Source organism: Cervus canadensis, chromosome 21 (assembly GCF_019320065.1).
Source record: "Cervus canadensis isolate Bull #8, Minnesota chromosome 21, ASM1932006v1, whole genome shotgun sequence".
In the NCBI taxonomy this organism is placed as follows: Eukaryota; Metazoa; Chordata; class Mammalia; order Artiodactyla; family Cervidae; genus Cervus; species Cervus canadensis.
Genome location: NC_057406.1, coordinates 30919534 through 30939850, shown reverse-complemented (window position 1 = coordinate 30939850; position 20317 = coordinate 30919534). Strand labels below are relative to the sequence as shown.

At 38.8% G+C, this 20317-nt stretch overlaps 1 protein-coding gene across 1 annotated transcript in view; it reads left to right on the top strand.

Annotated features, from left to right (window-relative positions):
* The window catches only part of ST8SIA1 (ST8 alpha-N-acetyl-neuraminide alpha-2,8-sialyltransferase 1), a 172986-nt gene that overhangs the window by 36620 nt on the left and 116049 nt on the right, over positions 1-20317 (top strand). The window contains exon 2 of the mRNA XM_043440287.1: positions 19509-19653. Within this exon, the coding sequence (XP_043296222.1) occupies positions 19509-19653 (145 nt within the window). The remainder of the gene's footprint in view (positions 1-19508; positions 19654-20317) is intronic.

Below are 20317 nucleotides of genomic sequence, written 5' to 3'. Positions count from 1 at the left end.
CTTTGTAAACAGCAAATTACTGAGAGCTCTTCTCTGAAGTTGCGCATCCACAGGAAGCCCAGGCTTCAGTCTGGGCTTGGCTCTATGCCTTGGAAGAAACATTTGCTCCTCTTCTTGAAACTCTCTTCCTTTGCTTCCCATGGCATGCCCTTTTGTTATGAAAATACCCCTACTTTATATTGTCAGAATAATAATAACCACAACAGCTTATGAGCACTTCCTATGTACTAAGTACTTTATATGTCTTATTTACAATCCTTTCATTAGTTATCAACTAAATTTTCCCCATTTTATAAATGAGAACATTGAAACCAAGAGTGTAAAGTAGTTTGGCCAAACTCTGCAGTAAGTGGCAGAATTAAAGTCGTGTGATCCCAAAGCCTCTGTTTTTTCCAGCACTGTGCCTCCTTCCTCATCAGGTGACCTGGGTTTTCTGCTTCTGCTTAATTCTTGTAAAGAGAGATAAAGTACGGGATTGTGTTGAGAACTAAATGAGGTAGCATCTATTTGAAGGACTTGGCCTCGTGTCTTGTGCATCATAAGAACTGAATGCTTTTCTTGTGGTGGTGGTTCAGTAGCTAAGTCGTGTCCGACTCTTGCGACCTCATGGACAGTAGCCCGCCAGGCTCCTCTGTCCATGGGATTCTCTAGGCAAGAGTACTGGAGTGGGTTGCCACTTCCTTCTCCAGGGGATCTTCCCGACCCAGGGATTGAACCTGGGTCTCCTGCACTGCAGACTGACTCCTACATTGCAGGTGGATTCTTTACTGACGGAGCTACATAGGAATGCTTTTCTTAATTCCTTCTTTTTCTCTATGTCCTCCTTTCTCCATTAGCCCAACCTTGCCCCCCAATTTTAGATATCTCCTGATGGTCTGCTCTAGATTTTTTCTCTTTTGTAGCTCTTGACGTGATATTGTTAGTTTTCTTGGGTTGAGTGTAAGGAATGTGACTGTGATTAATTCCTTCATTATTATTAGAATCAAATAAAAGTACTGGGAACCAAAGTTTGAGCCTTAGGACATAACCACATTTAGGTGATGAGAGGAAGAAGTGCTATTTTGTCAGGAAAGAGAGAAAAAGCAAATAGGAAGTGGTTAGGTGGGTTGATAAACTGTTTTGGATATCCAGGGCAGAGAAACTTATAAGAAGAAAGCAGATGGTCAACAGTGCTAAATGCCAGAGTGGCCAGAATGAGTAAGGAATGAGGAAAGGCCATCTGATTTGGTTTGGTCATTTGGATATATTTCAAGACATTAGAGAGGGTAGTTTCAGTCAAGTTGATGCACTGGAGGCAAGTGAAAAGGTTAACAAAGAAATAGAAGCAGTGAGTGCATTGAGATATTTTGTTTGTAAAAGTCCTCAGAGAGATTTTAGCATATCTTAAAGAAGGAGGCATTTTGGGGGGAATTTTTCTTTCGTTAAGGGCAAATATAAATATTTTTATGGCCAAAAGCTAAGGACTTAGATAAGAAGGAGCCTTGGAAGAAGCTGGAGAGAGGGATTAAGTGATTAGTCAATCTAAATTAATTTTAAAGAAAATCTGAGAATATGGCCTTAAGATCACAAGGAGAAAAAATATTACTTACACTTTTCTCAGTGTGGATGTACTGCTTTTTAGATTTCAATTTCCTTTTTGTCCTTTTAAATATTTTTCAGATTTTCTATAACAAAAACTTATTACTTTAAATTTATAAGAGCTTTAAAAATTAATCAAATTTAATCTGATAAAGTAACAAAATGGTAAATATAAATACATAATGTGAATGAATAAAAATAAATATGAAAAAATGTGATAAATTGATAAAATAATAAAAATGATAACTTTCAGAGCACTACAAAGGTATAGAAACGTATAAGATGAATAATAAAAGTCCCTACATGTCCTAATAGTCCATTTCCATTTCTTTAAAGCAGCCATCATCAGAATGATTTTCCCTGGCAGCCTTTTAGTTTTATACACATACATTTTCAAATCAGAAAACATTGTTAACAATCACCAGTAAAGAAGCTAAACTGGAAAAGGTAAATACCGCCTGGCTTCTAGTTTTCTGACCTATCTTGAAAGACTAATAAATAATAATAAAATATAAATATGAATAAACTTGTAAGAATGAAGAAAATGGAAGAGGAGACAATGGCAGACAAAAGACATCAAACAATTTTTGGAGATAAGAAGCAGATGGCCCAGTCACGTCTGACAACGTGTAGAAGTACAGACATTTGAAATACAACAGGGTAACCCAGCAAGAAGGAAACCAGTTTATGTTGCAGAATTCCTGATAGACTCAGCAATTAGAGGTGAGTGCCGGTGACACTAAAAGCAGGAAGATTGATTGAAAGTGTTCCTGATCTCCCCTTACCCACAGACACAAGGAGCTGCCTTTGTCCATGTGTTAGATGACTAGAGATGAGACAGAGAGATTCTGCACCTGGGACATCAGCTGCGAACAGGGGAATTAAGGGAAAGGTTATGCTGGAGGCATCAGCCTCCTCTTTCCCCTTTGCTCTTAGAATGTTGTCAACCAGGCTTATGTTGATTGGCCAAAAAGTTCGTTCTGGTTTTTCCATAGTCTCTTTTTGGCCAGTGAACCTTTTGGCCAGTCCAGTAACATCAAGAAATTGGAAGATTCCTCAATGGGAAAACTGACGAGTAAAAGAGAAAAAGAGATGGATACTGACATTTAAGGATCCTTTCATGAAATGACTGGGTCCCTATTGGATCATACTCTGATGAGGCTCCGGAGAAGGCAATGGCAACCCATTCCAGTACTCTTGCCTGGAAAATCCTATGGATGGAGGAGCCTGGTAGGCTGCAGTCCATGGGGTTGCAAAGAGTCGGGCATGACTGAGCGACTTCACCTTCACTTTTCACTTTCATGCATTGGAGAAGGAAATGGCAACCCACTCCAGTGTTCTTACCTGGAGAATCCCAGGGACGGAAGAGCCTGGTGGGCTGCCATCTGTGGGGTTGCACAGAGTCGGATACGACTGAAGCGACTTAGCAGCAGCAGCAGCAGCTGCTGAGGTTCAGCAGTTGGTAATCACACCCAAACATCTTTTATTCATCACTTTAGTACATTATTTTTAACTGTGAACTCGTATAAGTCTGTAAATATTTTTAGAAAATCTCTAACATGAAAGAGACCAGTGTAAACCAACAGAAAAAACAATACATGAAACAAATGATAAGGAAGCAGAAGAATATATAACAACTGATATGGTTATGATTCTCACAAATTACATTGCATTAACAAAGGTTAGGAGGCTATGAACAAAACTTTTTGAAGACCAGAAAGAACTTTTTGATGTTAAAAATGTGGTAGTGGAAATTAAAAGTTGAGTAGGTAGATTTGTAAAATAATGTTTAGAAAATAATTCCATCTTGAAATAGGAAAGAAAAATAAGACAGTGAAAAAATGGGGAAAAGGTGAGAAGTTTGATATGGAAAGAGAAGTATAGAAGAAAGGGAGGGTAAAAGTTATTAAAGACATAATATAAGATTGTTTCCAGGACACGTTTCCTGATTGCAAGGGACTACCAAGTGCCTAGCACAGTGAATGCAAAAGACCTATCCAAGCCATATTATTGTGAAGTTTCAGAATCCCTAGTTTAGGATCTTAAGAAGATGAAAAATGATTAAAATCAAATGATTAGAGATAAGAATGATCCCACATTTCTCAACAAAAACACTGGAAGCTAGGAAACATGGATAATGCCTTCAAAGTCTGAAAAAAAAATTCTAAATTGTAATTTTACACCCAAACTAAGTAAGAGTGTTTTCAACATTCAAAGAGTCAAAAATGTACTTTGCTTGCACCGTTTCTCAAGAAGGAAATAGAGTATACCCAAATAAGAAAGTACCAAGAAAGAGAAAATACGGATAAAGGAGCTGAATAATACAATACAGAAAAGCAGTGAAGGCAAGTTTTCAAGATGACAGGTGTTTATCAGAGCTAGAAAGAAAGCAGCCCAGATTGGAACTAGAGGGCAAAGGGTTCCAGAAGAGATGTTCCCAAGGAAAAAAATCAAACTGACTGATTTCTTGATGTGTTTGGCAACACTGACAAAAATTTACAGTTCTTTGAAGAATTAGAAGGGGAATTATTGGAAGGCTCACGTTATTAATAAATGAAGCTAATGAAAGAAGTTAGGCAACAGTTAACTCCAGGAAGAGCAAATTTTAGAAAGCCTCCAAGACAGGAAATACAGTGATAGTACTCAGCTATTAAATCATACTTAGAGACTCATAATACTGTAATAAGGTTGGTTACGATAAAATGTTTTATGTAATTCTTTAGGGAATGTGGAATGAAGAGAAGTCTGTGCATGTTTATTTGGGGTAGGACTGGAAAGTGATATCTTCATCTTCCATAGTTCAGTCAGTTGATAGTACAAATAATTAGAAAATAAAAATAGCATTATTTGAATGGTAATCAGAAATAGAAAAACCATTGCTTTTTAATCTGGATATCTTTGTGGAGAATATGAAAGGGAACACTTGTTTTTGTTGCCTTATAGTAGTTTAAGCTCTGTAAATATTTTGTGTAACAATATTTTTTGAATCAAGAGGAACCTCATTAGTATGGAATTAAAAGTAAATACTTCTAAAAATTTATCCCAGGAAAAAAATCATGTATATGTTTACAAATCTAATAATGCAGATGTTTACCACAGTGTTGTATATAGCATCAATAAATTGTAAACAGACTAAATTCCCATTTCTAGAGAGCAAGTACTGAGCATTTTGTTTACTGCTATGTCTGGAATCTCTGATGCATGCTAGGTACTCAATAAATATTTGTTGAGTATTTACTGACTAAGGGAGTAATTAACTAATGCATAGGAAGAATGCACACAAAAATCTGTTAATAGTGATTCTCTCTCCCTGGAGGGATAATGTTTTTTTGTACTTCCCTCAGTTGAATGCAGTCTTGTTCGTCTCTAAGCACTGAAAGCATTGAGAGTAGGCTTATCTGGTCTCTAGTTTTCAGCTTCTTTTTCTCTTTTATTGACAAACTAAAAAAAATTTTTTTCCTTTAATCTATCATTTTTCCTTCTCTTTTTTCAATTGTTTCTTTATCCACTCTATCAAATGACTCATTCCATCTACACTTGTAATATCCTTTATTTTCTCACTGCTTTTAGCTTTTAAAAGTCATCTCTACTTTTGTTTCCATTTTTAAGCATATGCTTCTCCTTAACTGTTGCTGTCAACTTTCTCAATACTTTTCTATCTAGATAAGGTCAATGATATCCACAAAACAATTCAAAATTGAGTACAAATGTAGTGAACCTAGCAACAAGAAGAGGAATGATAGGTGAAATGAAAGTGCCTGCCTAATTGTTTTCACAAAGCGTTGCGGGTAAACTGAGTTGATACATTTGACCTGGACAACAAGGTGTATACTCATCTATGGAAGTTTATAGGGTGGACAGTTGAAAATAGATACTAGTTATGCAAATAGCTGACTTGTTTGTGGTTTGATTTGATACAGAGAAAGAAAATGTAACTCTAACTCCAAGGAGAAATCAGCTAACACATCCCTATGTCTCTTCCCAAATACTTGTTCCTTTAACCATACGTTTAATGGAAACTGGATGATGGTCAGTTGAAGGCTGTTGACAACCTGAATGGCTGATATTCAGTGCTGAGTAGAGACCCATATGTTTTAGGCAAGCAGGTGGCACAGTTAATATTCTGGTAAGAAAATTGAGAATCCCTGGTTTGTGCTGTTGCACAGAATTCCATCCTGTGAAAATGGGTCATAATGCAAAAGCCAAAATTTTTCTCTGAAAATAATTTTGAATATGTTCAAATACCAGAATGGTTATTCACTGAAATGCCAGGTGTGTGTGCCATAAATCATAGAAGGGACAGCCATGGTCTGGAAAAATTTTAGGACTAATGCTCCAGTCCTGCACTGAAGGCAAAGCTGAGGTGAATCCAACAAACTTGACTCCTGGGCTTGAACTTCTACAATTTACCACTCAGGTCATCTTATGTTTGTTGGTTCAGTTTCCTAGTTTAGAAAAATCTGTATAGTTTGGAAGACTTACTTGGTTTCTATCACATTTGTCTCCTTTTTGTTTGTTTTGCCTTATACTAACTTCTCGCCATCTACACTTGTAATATCCTTTATTTTCTCACTTCTTATCTTTCACAGAAAATAATCTCAGACCTAGGTGTTATTAGAATAAGAAAAAAAGTGGTTCTGAAGAGAGATGTTTTTATTTTATTTTCAGCATAATGACTTACATGCATCATGAAAGGATTATCACAATAAGTTTAGTGAGCATCCATCATCTCATAGCTACAACATTAAAGAAATAGAAAAAAAATTTGTCCTTATGATGAGAACTCTTAAGATTTACTCTTTTAACCTTTATATATATCTGTGTTAATTATGTTTATCATGTTGTACATTATATTCCTAATATTTATTTATCTTGTAACTGGAATTTTGTACGTTTTGAAGAACCTTCATCCAATTGCCCTTTCCCCACTCCGTCGCCTCTGGAAACTGCAAATCTGGTCTCTTTTTCTGTGAGTTTGTTTTGTTTTTGAAGTATTATTGACCTACAACACTATGTTAGTTCCTGTTACACAACATAGTAATGTGATATTTCTATACATTTCAAAATGCTCACCATGGTAGGTCTACTTACCATCTGTCACTACACAAAGATATTACATAATTACTGTCTTCCCCATACTGTACATTATTTTTAAAATTTCATCTTTTATTGAAGTGTAGTTGATTTACAGTGTTAATTTCAGGGGAACAGCAAACTCAGCTACATATATATTTATATATACATGCATGCTCGGTTGCTTCAGTTGTATCCAACTCTTTGTGGCCCTATGGACTGTAGCCTGCCAGGCTCCTCTGTCTGTGGGTATTCTCCAGGCAAGAGCACTGGAGTGGGTGAAGTCGGTTGCCTCCAGGGGTCTTCCTGACCTAGGGATTGAACCTGCATCTCTTATGTCTCCTGCATTGGTAGGAGAGTTCTTTACCCCTTGCGCCACCTTGGAAGCCCATATACATACGTAAGTACATATACTTAAGATTCTTTTTCCTTATAGGTTATTATAAAATATGGAGTATAGTTTCCTGTGCTGTACAGTAGACCCTTATTGATAATCTGTTATATGTATAGCAGCCCCACACTGTACATTTCATACCTGTGGCATTTATTTTGTTACTATGAGTCTGTACATCTTAATCTCCCTCACCTATTTCTCTCCTTTGCTGACCTTTTCCCTTCTGGCAGCCACCTGTTTGTTCTCCATATCTATGAGTCTCTTTCTGTTCAGTTACATTTGTTCATTTGTTTTTATATTCCATATATAATTGAAATAATATAGCATTTGTCTTTCTCTGTCTGAATGATTTCACTTTTTAGCATAATACATTCTAGGTCCATCCGTGTTCTCACTAATGACAAAATTTCACTTTTTATGGTGGAGTAATATTCCATTGTTGGAGAAGGAAATGGCAATTAGCTCTGGTATTATTGCCTGGGAAATCCCATGGACAGAGGAGCCTCATGGGCTGTAGTCTATGGGGTTGCAAAAGAGTTGTATATGACTTAGCCACTCCACAACAACAATATTCTGTTATATATATACACTACATCTTCTTCATCCATTTATCCATCAATGAGCACTTAGTTGCTTCCATATCTTGGCTACTGTAAATAATGCTGCAATGAACATAAGGTTGCATATAGAGCACTTTTAGAATTAGTGTTTTCATTTTTCAGATAAATGCCCAGGAGTGAAATTGCCGGATCTTATAGTAGTTCAGTTTTTGACTTTTTGAGGAATCTCCATATGGGTTTCCATCATGGCTGCGTAAGTTTACATTCTCACCAACAGTGTACGAGGGTTCCATCTTCTTCATATCACCGCCAACACTTGTTATTTGTTGTCTCTTTGATGATAGCCATTCTGACAGATGTGAAGTGATATTTTATTGCAGTTTTGATTTATATTTCTCTGATGATTAGTGATGTGGAGCATCTTTTCATGTGCTTGTTGGCCATCTGTATGTCTTCTTTGGAAAAATGTCTCTTTAGGTCCTTTGCCTGTTTTTTAATTGGAATTTTTAATGTTTAGTTGTATGTGCCCTTTGTGTACTCTGGAATTCAACCCCTTATCAAATATATTTTCTCCCATTTAGTAGGCTGCCTTTTTGTTTCACTGATAGTTTTCTTTGCTATGTAAAGCTTCTTTTTTTTTTTTAGTGTGATGTAGTTTCCTTTGCTTATTTTGGCCTTTGTTTCCTTTGTTTAAGGAAATATTGCTTAAGACTGATACTGAAGTACTTAGTGCCTGTGTTTGCTTCTAGTCATTTTTTTGATTTCAGGTCTACATTTAATTCATTTGTAGCTTATTTTTTATATAGTGTGAGAAAATAGTCCAGTTTCATTCTTGTGCTTGTAGCTGTTCAGTTTCCCCAACACCATTTAATGAAGAGGCTGTCTTTTTCCCATTGTTTATGCTTATCATCTTTGCCAGAGACTAATTGATCATTTAAGTGTGGGTTTGTTTCTGAGCTCTCTATTCTGTTCTATAGATCTGTGTATCTGTTTTTTCATCAATGTTATGCTGTTTTGATTACTGTAGCTTTGTAGTATAGTCTGAAATCAGGGATACCTCCAGCTTTGTTCTCTTTTATCAAGATTGCTTTGCTGTTTGGGGTCTTTTTTGTATTCCATACAAATTTTAGAATTGTTTGTTCTAGTTCTGTGAAAAACACCATTGGTGTTTTGATAGTGATTACACTGAGTCTGCAGATTGCATTCGGGTGTATAGTCACTTTAACGTTATTAATTCTTCCAGCCCATGAACACAGTATATCTGTTACTTTGTGTCATGTTCAACTTCTTTTCATTCTGTCTCACAGTTTTCCAATTAAGTCTTTTATCTCCTTAGTAAGATTTATTCTCAAGTATTTTATTCTTTTTGATATGATTGTACATGGAATTTTTTCTTGATTTCTCTTTATGATCATTTATTTTAGTTATTAGAAACACAACAGATTTTTGTTTATTGATTTTGTATCTTGCAACTTTGCTGAATTCCTTGATGAGTTCTATTAATTTTTTGGTGATGTCTTTAGGATTTTCTATGTATAGTGTCATGTCATCTGCAAGCAGTGACAGTTTTACTTCTTCCTTTTTATTGGAGTCCCATGATTTTTTTCTCCTTGTCTGATTGTTGTGGCTAGGAACAAAAAGAGGGAAAAAAAATCCAAAAATAGTTTGTATAGTAAGTCTTCTCATACTTAAGTTTGATGTTAAATGATTATGAAAGGAGTCAAAATTAGAGGGCTTAATCAAGTGAAATTTCTCTGGATAAGAGAGAGAGGTGATGGAGAAAAGGTCAGCTTTGGGGCAGTTTAGAGGAGATGATAGAATTGTATCCAGGGGCGAGACATATTCACTGGGAGACTTTATGAAGTTTCTGTTGTGTGGTGACCCAGCCCCCTCCATTACAACTTCAGTAAATTCCAAATATTTGTATGATTTTGAAGTTGGATTTATTCTTGATGGTCTGTGGATGATGCCACAAGAAGTTTGGTGATAGGACAGATTCTGCTCCCTTCACTGGAGTAAAAGTCACGTACACAATCTGACCTGATCCTCCTTCCATGAGCCTCTCTCCCTAACCCACAGTCTAGCTTCGTTGGTTTTGTTCATGTTTTTTGAACATACCAGGGTCACTCCTGCCTTGAGACTTTTGCACTTCTTTGTCCTCCCCAAGTGCTTTTTCTGGGATATCCTGGATATCTATATGACTTACTTTCCTCACCTGCTTCTGAGTAAACTCAGGTACCCAGTGCAGACTTACTTAGCCCCCCCTGTTGAAAATTACACCCCACCCCTTAGCCACATACTTTATTTATCATTTGTCTGTCTTCTCCGTTAGAATTTACAAGGGCAAAGTATTCCCACCTCTCCTTTTCCCAGCTCCCATTCTGGAGCTGTGAATAGTGCCTGGAATAGTGCTGGGCACATAGAAAATACTCCATAAATATATATATATATAAAAATATATATTGAGTGAATCAAATAATGAATGCTAGTCAAAGGAGTCTTGTCAGTTTCAGTTACCAAAAAAGCAAACAGGTGATTCTCAAAGGATAATATTAGAGTTTTTCTAGTTGTATAGTTGTGTAGATAAATAAGCATAAGTAGGAAGATTGCAGGCAAGCACTTATTGAGATTCTTCCTGGAAAAATGTATGCTCTTCAGTTCAAATAATCATATGTACTTGTTAAGCACATTACAGAACAAATATGTATTTGGGAAAACCAGATCATCTTTGAAATACTTGTTTTCCAAAAGTTCCTTCCTTAAAGTCTGCTCTGCCTGTGGTAGAGAAATGCAAATTACACGTGGCATAAATTGACCTCTCTTCGGAGTGCTTTTTCCTTATTATGCAGTCATTTCAAATGTGAAGAATAAAATGCCGCTAAATAAAAGATTGCTTGCCATCTCAAGTAGTACACAAGAGTCTTTTATCCCTGTTTTTGTAGTCCTGGCAAATTATACAGAAGATTAATCTTTGAGAAGCGTTTTTATTATATCTGTGGTAAACATTATTTTAAGCAATAATCTCATGAAAGTAATTCTCCTCCACACCATTCAAGAGAATTTTGCAGAGAAATAAGGTGAATACAGACCTCTCCCCTATATTGAGGGGGTATTTTGAATCTCTTATGTCAGGGATGTAGGCCATCTAGGGGACTGTGCTGTGGACAGAAGATGTGGTCTTTGCCACAGAGATGGTATTGTCACCACCTGCAGGGCCCTGCTGCTCGTTCACTTCAGAGCAACTTCTTCTAGTGCTTGTTCCAGATCCTGGACTCTCAGTAAAAAAAAGTGACTCCTGATTTTTTAAATTTGCTTCAGAACAGGTGGTTTAAGACACAGATGTCTTTCCGTTTGGGCAAAAAACAACTTCAGGGTGGTCCAAACTCTACCTGCCGTAATCTCTGTGAAATCTGTGATTTACATATATAGAATAAGAAACTTGTCTGATTTCTCTTAGGCCATTAGATTCTGCACTTAAGAAAGGCCCTCTTTTATAGGATGCTCTGCTTATCTTCTACTCTTAATGGAGTGAACATATAATTTATCATCCAAATAGGGACATGTTTGGGGATGGAAGGGGGATAACTATTAATAATTATATCTAGAAAGCAATCATAACCTCAGCTCACAGGAAACAAGCAGAATCACATGGTCCCTGACTGTTAAAGAGAATGAAATGAATACCTATGGAAACCATGTAATATGCTAAGCATTTTATATATATTACCCCACTTTCAAAACCATCCTCTGATGTGGTTATGTGGGCACATTTTTAGCAATGAATCTGGGCTCTGTGACATTAACCCAAGGAGTTAACATATACTAATGTAAAAGGAATTTTAAGAACTCAGTACAGTTTACAATAAGAACCATTGATTGAACAGAGGAAATGCATTAGATACACATTATGGCCAAAAGCCAAATGTTAAAATCAATACTTGACTGAAGTTAGAATAGAAAGAACTTTTTGGAGGCAAGATTAAAATCTGAAAACTTATCTAACATTTTAGAAGTCAAAGTTTGACAGTGGTGAAGGAAACAGAATTTATCGGCGCCATTCACTGATGGAGCACTCCCGTGGTTCCAGGGCTGCAGGCCTGTAATCCCAAAGGCGTGCTCACTTTGATCAGAGTAATGTTCATTAGTGCCCAGTGTAAGGAACTTGGGATTCACCCATCATCGAACCTTAAAAATCCTGAATCTGCTGCTACTGAAAATGTTTACTCACCTATATTTTGTCAGGCTTTTGTCTTTTGGTCTCCATAGACTAAAACTGTAAAGAATTGACTTCTTCAATTTGAATTTTGACGAGTGGGAACAAAATGTGCATTGAGGTCCTCTTGACTCTCTAATTTTTTTTTTTTCTTTTCTTCCTACTTGGAATTTATTCATCCAGTTGATCAGCATATATTAAGCACTTATTTGGTGTCTTGTCACCATATAAGGAGATGGAGACACAGCAGTGAACGAAGACAAAAGTCTTTGCCCTCAAGGAGTTTAAATCATGGGACTTGGGGAGACAGACAATAAGTAAAACTATAGATAAAACGTATAACATATAGGGACTTTCCTGGTGGTCCAGTGGCTAAGATTCCATGCTCCGAGTGCAAGGGCTGCCTGGGTTCAATCCCTGTTCAGGGAACTAGATCCCACATGCTGTAACTAAGACCCAGTGAAGCTAAGCAAATAAATATTAAAAAAAAAAAAAGCATACAGCATGTAAATAGTATTAAGTGCTTTTAAGAAGAATAAAGCCATTAAGAAGGATACGAGGAATTCTCTATCATGACTGCGTCATGATGATTTCTCATGATGTTTGTGGGGTTTTTTTATTTTCATGAAATTTTTAGGGGCAGATTTGGCATTTGACAATCTTGCATATGAAGAGTTCCCAACTAGGGCTTTTTTTCCCTGAACAACTCACTATCTAAATGTAATTAAATAACTAAAAATCAAATATGGTTCTTAAAGGTTATTTTGTTTAATATTTTGAATGCTAGCATATCAACTAATTATACAAAGATTTGGATTTTCATGTACTCTCAATTCTGTGATACTGTCTTATATTATTATGTAGAATTTTATAAATATTTATTGGCCAAAAAAATGCAGTGTTTTCCTTAAAGTTATGTTTTAGGCACACTTAATATTTCCCTTAACTGACAATTTATTCTCTTCTGTAATCAATAATCCTTCATAACTTTTGTATGTAAAATTAATCATTCACAATAAATTTATTACTGCAGCATTTTCCTCTTGCAGTATTAAAGACACATTTATTTATACTTCACCTGATGGATAGAATTTCAACATAGAAAGCACAGAAGGAAATCTTCACTCCAATTACTCCTAGGTTGCTTTTAGAATTTTAAATCACACACTCAGTTATAAACAGTAAACTTTTATGACATTTCCTGTTTGGGCTACTTCAATACCCTGTTTAGATAGGATGATGAAGGGCGTGATCACAAAAGCCTTTGTCACATATGTGTTCAGGAAGGCCAGAGCTGGCATCGAATCAGATGTTTAGCTGAGTCTAAAGCTGAACTCTTTAGAGCTGGAACTCTTCTTCAAGTTTGCTTTCTCAAATTCAGTTCTTCCGCAGGAGGGGCACAATAGTGTCAGTCACTGGAGTGGGAGCCTCCCAGCCTTCATCGTGTCTGGTGACTAGAGCAATGAATATGGCATCTAAGAGATCTTAGCAGGATTCACGTTGCTTTGTTGTTCAGTTGCTCAGTTGTGTCCGACTCTTTGCAACCCCATGGACTACAGCACACCAGGCTTCCCTGTCCTTCAGCACCTCCTGGAGTTTGCTCAAACTCAAGTCCATTGAGTCGATGATGCCATCCAGCCATCTCATCCTCTGTTGCCCCCTTCTCCTTTTGCCTTCAGTCTTTCCCAGCATTGAGGTATTTTGCAATGAGTCGGCTCTTCGCATCAGGTGGCCGAAGTATTGGCGCTTCCACTTCAGCATTTGTCCTTTTAATGAATATTCACAGTTGGTTTCCTTTAGGATTGACTGGTTTAATCTCCTTGCTGTCCAAGGGACTCTCAAGAGTCTTCTCCAACACCACAGTTCAAAAGCATCAATTTAGCGCTCAGCTTTCTTTATGGTCCACCTCTCACGTCCATACATTACTACTGGAAAAATCATAGCTTTGTCAGCAAAGTGATGTCTCTTCTTTTTAATATGCTGTTTAGGTCTGTCAAAACTTTTCTTCCAAGGAGCAAGCGTCTTTTGATTTCATGGCTGCAGTGACTGTCCGCTGTGATTTTGGAGCCCGGGAAAATAAAGTCTGTCACTGTTTCCATTTTTTCCCCATCTATTTGCCAGAAGTGATGGGACCAGATGCCATGATCTTAGTTTTTTGAATGTTGAGTTTTAAGCCAGCTTTTTCACTCTCCTTTTTCATCTTCATCAAGAGGCTCTTTAGTTCTTCTTCGCTTTCTGCTATAACAGGGTGTTATTAACTGAGTGATTGGGTTTTCACTCTTATTTGTCTATTAGACTCTCAGTCTTTCGGCACAGTAAGCCAATATGGTCCTTTTGGCTTTGTTGATATGCATGGCTTTCACTGGTAAGCTATGAGAACCTGAGTGAGTTTTTAGCATGTGGCTCCTAATTACGTAACTTCACAAAGCAACTATAGTGTCATTGGTAGGAGCTCTGCTGAAGCTTGAATTCAAATAATAAAAACCACTTGTATTTTAACTCCAATACTCACCTTACACTCAACTGGTAAAAATTAATAATCTGAAGATTTAAACTTGAACATAAAAATGGACTTACTTTTACCATTTGAACCCTGTGATTTTATTGCCTGCCACAAAAATTGGGCTTCCTAGGTGGCACTAGTGGTAAAGAACAGGCTTGCCAATGCAGGAGACATAAGAGACATAGGTTTGGTCCCTGGGTTGTGAAGATTCCCTGGAGGAGGGCATGGCAACTCACGCCAGTATTCTTTCCTGGAGAATCCCATGGACAGAGGAGCTTAGTGGGCTATAGTCCAGAGGGTCACAAAGAGTCGGACACAACTGAAGCAACTTTGCTCGCAGGCAAAAGAGAAGCAAAGAATAGGCAGCATCAGTGCCAAGCATGAAAAAGGGGGTGGGAATAAAAAATTACTAAACATTCTAAAAGCTGGCATGTGTCTTCTCCCCAGGATCACCTGCAGGTTGGCAGGAGGTGAAGCTCAACTTTCTTTTCCCCCAAACCTAGCAGTGTTAAGCAAGAGCTCAGTAAAAATCATTGCTACCACTACCCTGATTCCCACTCCTACTGCTGGGAGAACTATTTCCACTTCTGCTTTTGCTTCTGTGGTTATATAGCCATATAGCTGGTGAACTTGTGGGGCCCTTCTCAGGCTTGGGGGGGTGAACACACTTCTACATTGTAGTCTCTTTTCAGCCACCCTCTAGACAATGGGCTTGACAGATGGAAGATGCAGAGGCATTCTGGATGCAGGATAGAGGGAGAAGTTCATAAGTTTATAAGAGAAGTACTCCCATACTGCAAATGGTGCTATGATTATTATGAATTTGAATTCATAATTCTTTCTTGAATTTTTTAAAGTATTTGTATGCATGTGATGCTTTCTATTTTTGTCTAGTGTTTGGTTTTCCTCCTCAAGGTATAGTTGCCCTGAGCATGATGATGCTGCAGGAAAAGGTGTGGATTTGAGTCCGTCTAAACAGACAATTTGATCGCTAATTAAGCAAACATTTATTAACCTCATGAACTTGACTTGAGCAAGTCTCTTGGACCGAGCTTCAGTTTCATCATTTGTAGATGTAGGATAATATAATCAGCTCTATCTTAGTTTTTTATGAGGATGAAAAGAGGAAGCCAGTATAAAGTGATATGTAAGTGGCTAGGACACTTACATATCACTCTACACTGATAAAGATTAAATGGGGTCTTGTTATGTAGCTGGGACAAGTTTTTCTTCTGAATTTTCTGTAGTACTTTGTGCTGAATGGCAAGTTTAGCTTGGTTTGGAGGCGAGAGCTATGGTCTGGCTGAAAGTAAGTACCAAACATGAAGTGAAAAGACCTGGGAGCAAAGCCAAGCTCCACCCTGCTTCACTAGTTATGTGCCCCAAGTTAAATTACTGAAAAAAAAAAAAAAAATCCTAAAGCCATGTAACTCCAAGGTCACTCACTGTGTGAGTTAAGTAGAGAAAGATCTAGGAAGGCACTGGCTTGTTTGGCTGGTGTTTAGAAAGCATTTCTTTAGGGAAGAGAAAGGTAAGGGTGAGTCAGAATAGTCCTGAATAGTCAGCCTTGCAGAGAGGAAAGAGCATGTCCCTCAGTCGCCCTAATACCGTTTCCTCAGATGTGAATTGGGACTAATAATAGTTAGTGCTGGTCGCTCAGTCGTGTCTGACTCTTTGAGACCACATGGACTGTAGCCTGCCAGGCTCCTCTGTCCATGGAATTCTCCAGGCAGGAATACTGGAGTGGATTGCCATTTCCTTCTCCAGGGCGTCTTCCTGACCCAGGGATTGAACCCAGGTCTCCTGCATTGCAGGCAGAATCTTTACCTTCTGAGACACCAGGAAAGCCCATGTATTCCCTTAATTATCTCTTAGGACCACTCTAAGAACTGAAAGGTATTCCATTTCTGGTTATTTCCATTTAACCAGAAAAGGATTAAGGGCTCAAAAAGTCTCCTCACCTCACAAAGTTCGGAGTCATGCCTAAGATAATTCTCCTAATTTTTATTTGTTATTTTATTTCATCACTGATTGTGCTGGGTCTCGTTGCTGTGTAAGGGCTTTCTCTAGTTTCCCCTCTGCAGTTAGTGGGTGGCTACTCTAGTTATGGTGCATGGGCTTCTCACTGCATTGGCTTCTCCGGCTGCAGGGCACAGGCTCACTTTCCCCGAGGCATGTGGGATCTTAGTTCCCAGACCAGGGATTGAACCTGTGTCCCTCACATTGGCAGGTGGACTCGCAACTGCTGGACCACCAGGGAAGTCCGCCATTCTCATTTTTAAAGACAGTCTTAAGCCATGTCTCGTTCTGTGTTAACTGACGATAGTACCCAGGGTGCTCTTTTGAGAAAATGAAGGCAATTCACTGTAAAATTTCCTTGCCTCTGTTCAGGCTGCCTTTTGGGTAATGAAACACAGTAAGAATTATTGATCATAGAGGAGGCAAGAGAGGAGGGGCACTTGGGGGAAAATGGGATGATGATGTCGGAGCAAGAGGGACACAGATGCTAGCAAATGTGAAAGAAGAAGGCCAGCTTCCCCAGACCCCAACCCTGTCCTTTCTGCTGAAATCTTTGTGAAGTTCCCCAGGTGCCAACCAAAAAGCACCAGAGAAGGCATCAGGTGGCGGGAAGAACCCCAGGCTGTGATTCGGTTTATTTGTCTCTGCGTTGAGCTTGAACTTGGACTACATGCTGCACCTGTATGTCCTTGGGGGAATTCCCAAGAATACTTTCTGAGACCATTTCTGAAGCCCAGTAACCTTCTAGGGTTATACAGTTAGTAAGTTGCAGAACCAGGTTTTGAACCCAAGTAAAACCCTGCAAGTCCTCATCCTCAGATTTCACATCCAAGGATTCAACTGATGGGTGGATAGAAAGTATTTGAAAAAATTAAAAATGCCAAAAGATCTAAAAAGCAGATTTGAATTTGCTGCACATTGGTCACTATTTAATGGCATTTACATTGTCTTTATAATTATTTACATAATGCTTGTGTTGAATTAGGTATGATAAGTAATCTAGAGATGACTTAAGGTACAGGGCAAGAAGTGTGTAGGTTATCTGCAAACACTGCTGTTTTATGTAAGGGACTTGAGCATCCTTGGGGTCTGGTATTTAGGTGGAGGGGGGTTATGGAACCAACCCTGTGAGACCAAACAAGACTATATTCCAATTACCTGCCATTTTCAGCTCCAAGCTTGGGTACTGCTGGTGGCTAAAGATGTCTGAGCCGGCAAGTCTACTTGGGGGCGCCATTCAGAAGTGGTTTATGTCAGCAGTTTGTTTTATTGGTCCTTCTAGAAGTGGGACTGGGAAATAAGCTCTTTTATTCCTGAAAGCTCAGTGAGGAAACAGAGTTGGTTTCTGACAGGCTTTGAATTTGAGGAGAATGTGAAGACTGGCTTGTAGAATAGTGCCCTCCCTGTGAGGGACCAGCAGAGGAACAGCTGTGAGCCATCCCAGGGGGGTGTGTGGGTGAGACCCAGGAGACCCTGGTGTTTCAGAGATAAAGGGAGTGAGGAAGGAGGGAGACTTCTCAGCTCCTTCCTCTGCTCAGCTGTGTCCCACCCTACTGAGGGTCAGACCAAACAAGAACCGGAAAAGCTCACGAGATTTACCAGTTGGAATGCAGGTTGCTTTGTCAGTGCCTGAAATCACATCCCTCATCTCATTCATTTTCTGTTCCCAGAGATTTCCCAGGGCTCATTCTTGGATCACATCCTCAGTTTTGGGGGGTGTACCTTTTTAAGGCCAATCTGTGTATGTCCTACTCTGTACAGCTCTCCTAAAGTCCCTGATCTCTGAAAATCACCTCTTGATGGTTACATCACCATGAAGAGATGTTAGCCATCCAAGCCTTGGATATTTAAATCCATCAGTCTGCAATTACGATGATTATTTTTGCTTTCAGACACATTTCAGCTGCATATGAGAGCTGATACTTTCCTTTGTTTCTGTTTAGTTATATCAGTTTCAGGTGTACGGCCTTATAATTTGGCATCTGTATACACTACAAATTGATCACCCCCACAAATCTAATTACCATCCATCACCAGAGGGGAAGAAGAGAGGTGACCCCCTTCACTCACTTCATCCATCCCCCAGCCTCTTTCCCTTCTGGTAACCACTAATCTGATCTCTATAACTCTGAGTTTGTTTTTGTTTTATTTTGGTTTTTCATTTGCTTTTGTAGATTCCACCTGTGAATGAAATCAGTCTTTCTCTGTCTGACTTATGTCACTAAGCCTGATACCTTCAAGGGTCATCCGTGTTGTTGCAGATGGCAGGATTTCGTTCTTTTTCATGACTGAGTAGTATTCTATGGTGTAGCACATCTTCTTAATCCATTCGTCCATCAATGGGCACTTAAGTTGTTTTTATATCTTGGCTATTGTAAATACTGGAGAAGGAAATGGCAACCCACTCCAATATTCTTGGCTGGGAAATCCCATGGACAGGGGAACCTGGTGGGCTACAGTCCTTCAGTCTGTGGACTCGCAAAGAATCGGACACGACTGAGCACGCACATGATTACGTGATTGTTAATTCAGTTGACCCTTGAACGATATGGGTTCGAACTGCCATAAGGTTCACTTCTACATGTTTGTTTTTTTTTTTTTCCAATAAATACATATAGTACCACACAATGTGAGGTTGGTTGAATCCATGGATGCAGAACTTCAGATATGGAGGGCTGACTGTGGGACTTGAGCATCTGTGGGTTTTAGTATCTGAGGCAGATCTTGGAACCAGTTCCCTGCAGATACCAAGGGACAACTTTAATGCTGTAGTGAGCATAGGGAGTGCATATATCTTCTTTTCAAACTAGTGTTTTTTTGTGCGCATGTGATAAATACCCAGAAGTGGAATAGCTGGGTCACATGGTAGTTCTAGTCTTAATTTTCTCAGGCATCTCCATACTGTTTTCCATAGTGGTTGCACCAATTTACAATCCTACCACCTGATGTCTTTTCTTCTGAAACTTTTTAAAACATTGTGAAATATTCCAGTCATGCATTCTGATGGCTGGAAGGGTGAATGAATAGTTGTCTAATCACCCTGGAGACACAGATGCTTTTGTGAGCTGGTGCTGAGGTAAGGCTGCACATCTCTGTGGGAATGACAAGTGAATGAGTCTGCTGCTCACTTAACCTGCTGTTCTTTTCTCTCTCTGTTTTCTCTCCTAGGAAACAGATGGAAGACTGCTGTGACCCCGCCCATCTCTTTGCTATGACTAAAATGAATTCCCCCATGGGGAAAAGCCTGTGGTACGATGGGGAGTTTTTATACTCATTCACCATTGACAATTCAACTTATTCTCTCTTCCCCCAGGTTAGTAAAGAGTTTACTGCCTTTCAATATAGTTTCTTATATGTCTTGATATCATAGGAAAGGGGTCATTGACCTTTTCTTACTAATCGGAGCTACTTCTTTTCATCTTCTTTCTTCTAAAAAAAATTATTTATTTACTTATGACTGTGCTGGGTTTTTGTTGCTTTCTCTCATTGCTCATCACCAGCTCTAGGCATGCAGGCTTCAGTCATTGTGACTCACAGGCTTAGTTGCCCTGTGGCATCTTCCCAGACCAGGGATCAAACTTGTGTCCCCTGCCTTAGCAGGCAGATTCTTAACCACTGGACTGCCAGAGAAGTTCGTATTCTCTTCTTAATTATAAATTCTTCCCTTTATAACTGTCATGTTGTGTGGGGGGTGGGGTGGGTGGGGAGAAGTCAAATGGTGATACAGGGGCAGCAGTAGGATAGTATAGAATAACAGATTTCCTAGAGCTTCTGATTTGAGTCGTATGAGACTGGAGGAGGCAAGCAGAGAAGGAGGCGAGGTCAGGGAGTTGTGGAATTCTAGTGTTTTGAGGTTGGCTGTGGAATGATCTTGAAGATTTGCAATACTGGAATGTTTTCTTAAGGCTGGTATTGCTCTTGGGGAGTGGGGACCATATGGTCAGAGGTTGCTTCTTAGAGCTTGTGAATCTTAATGC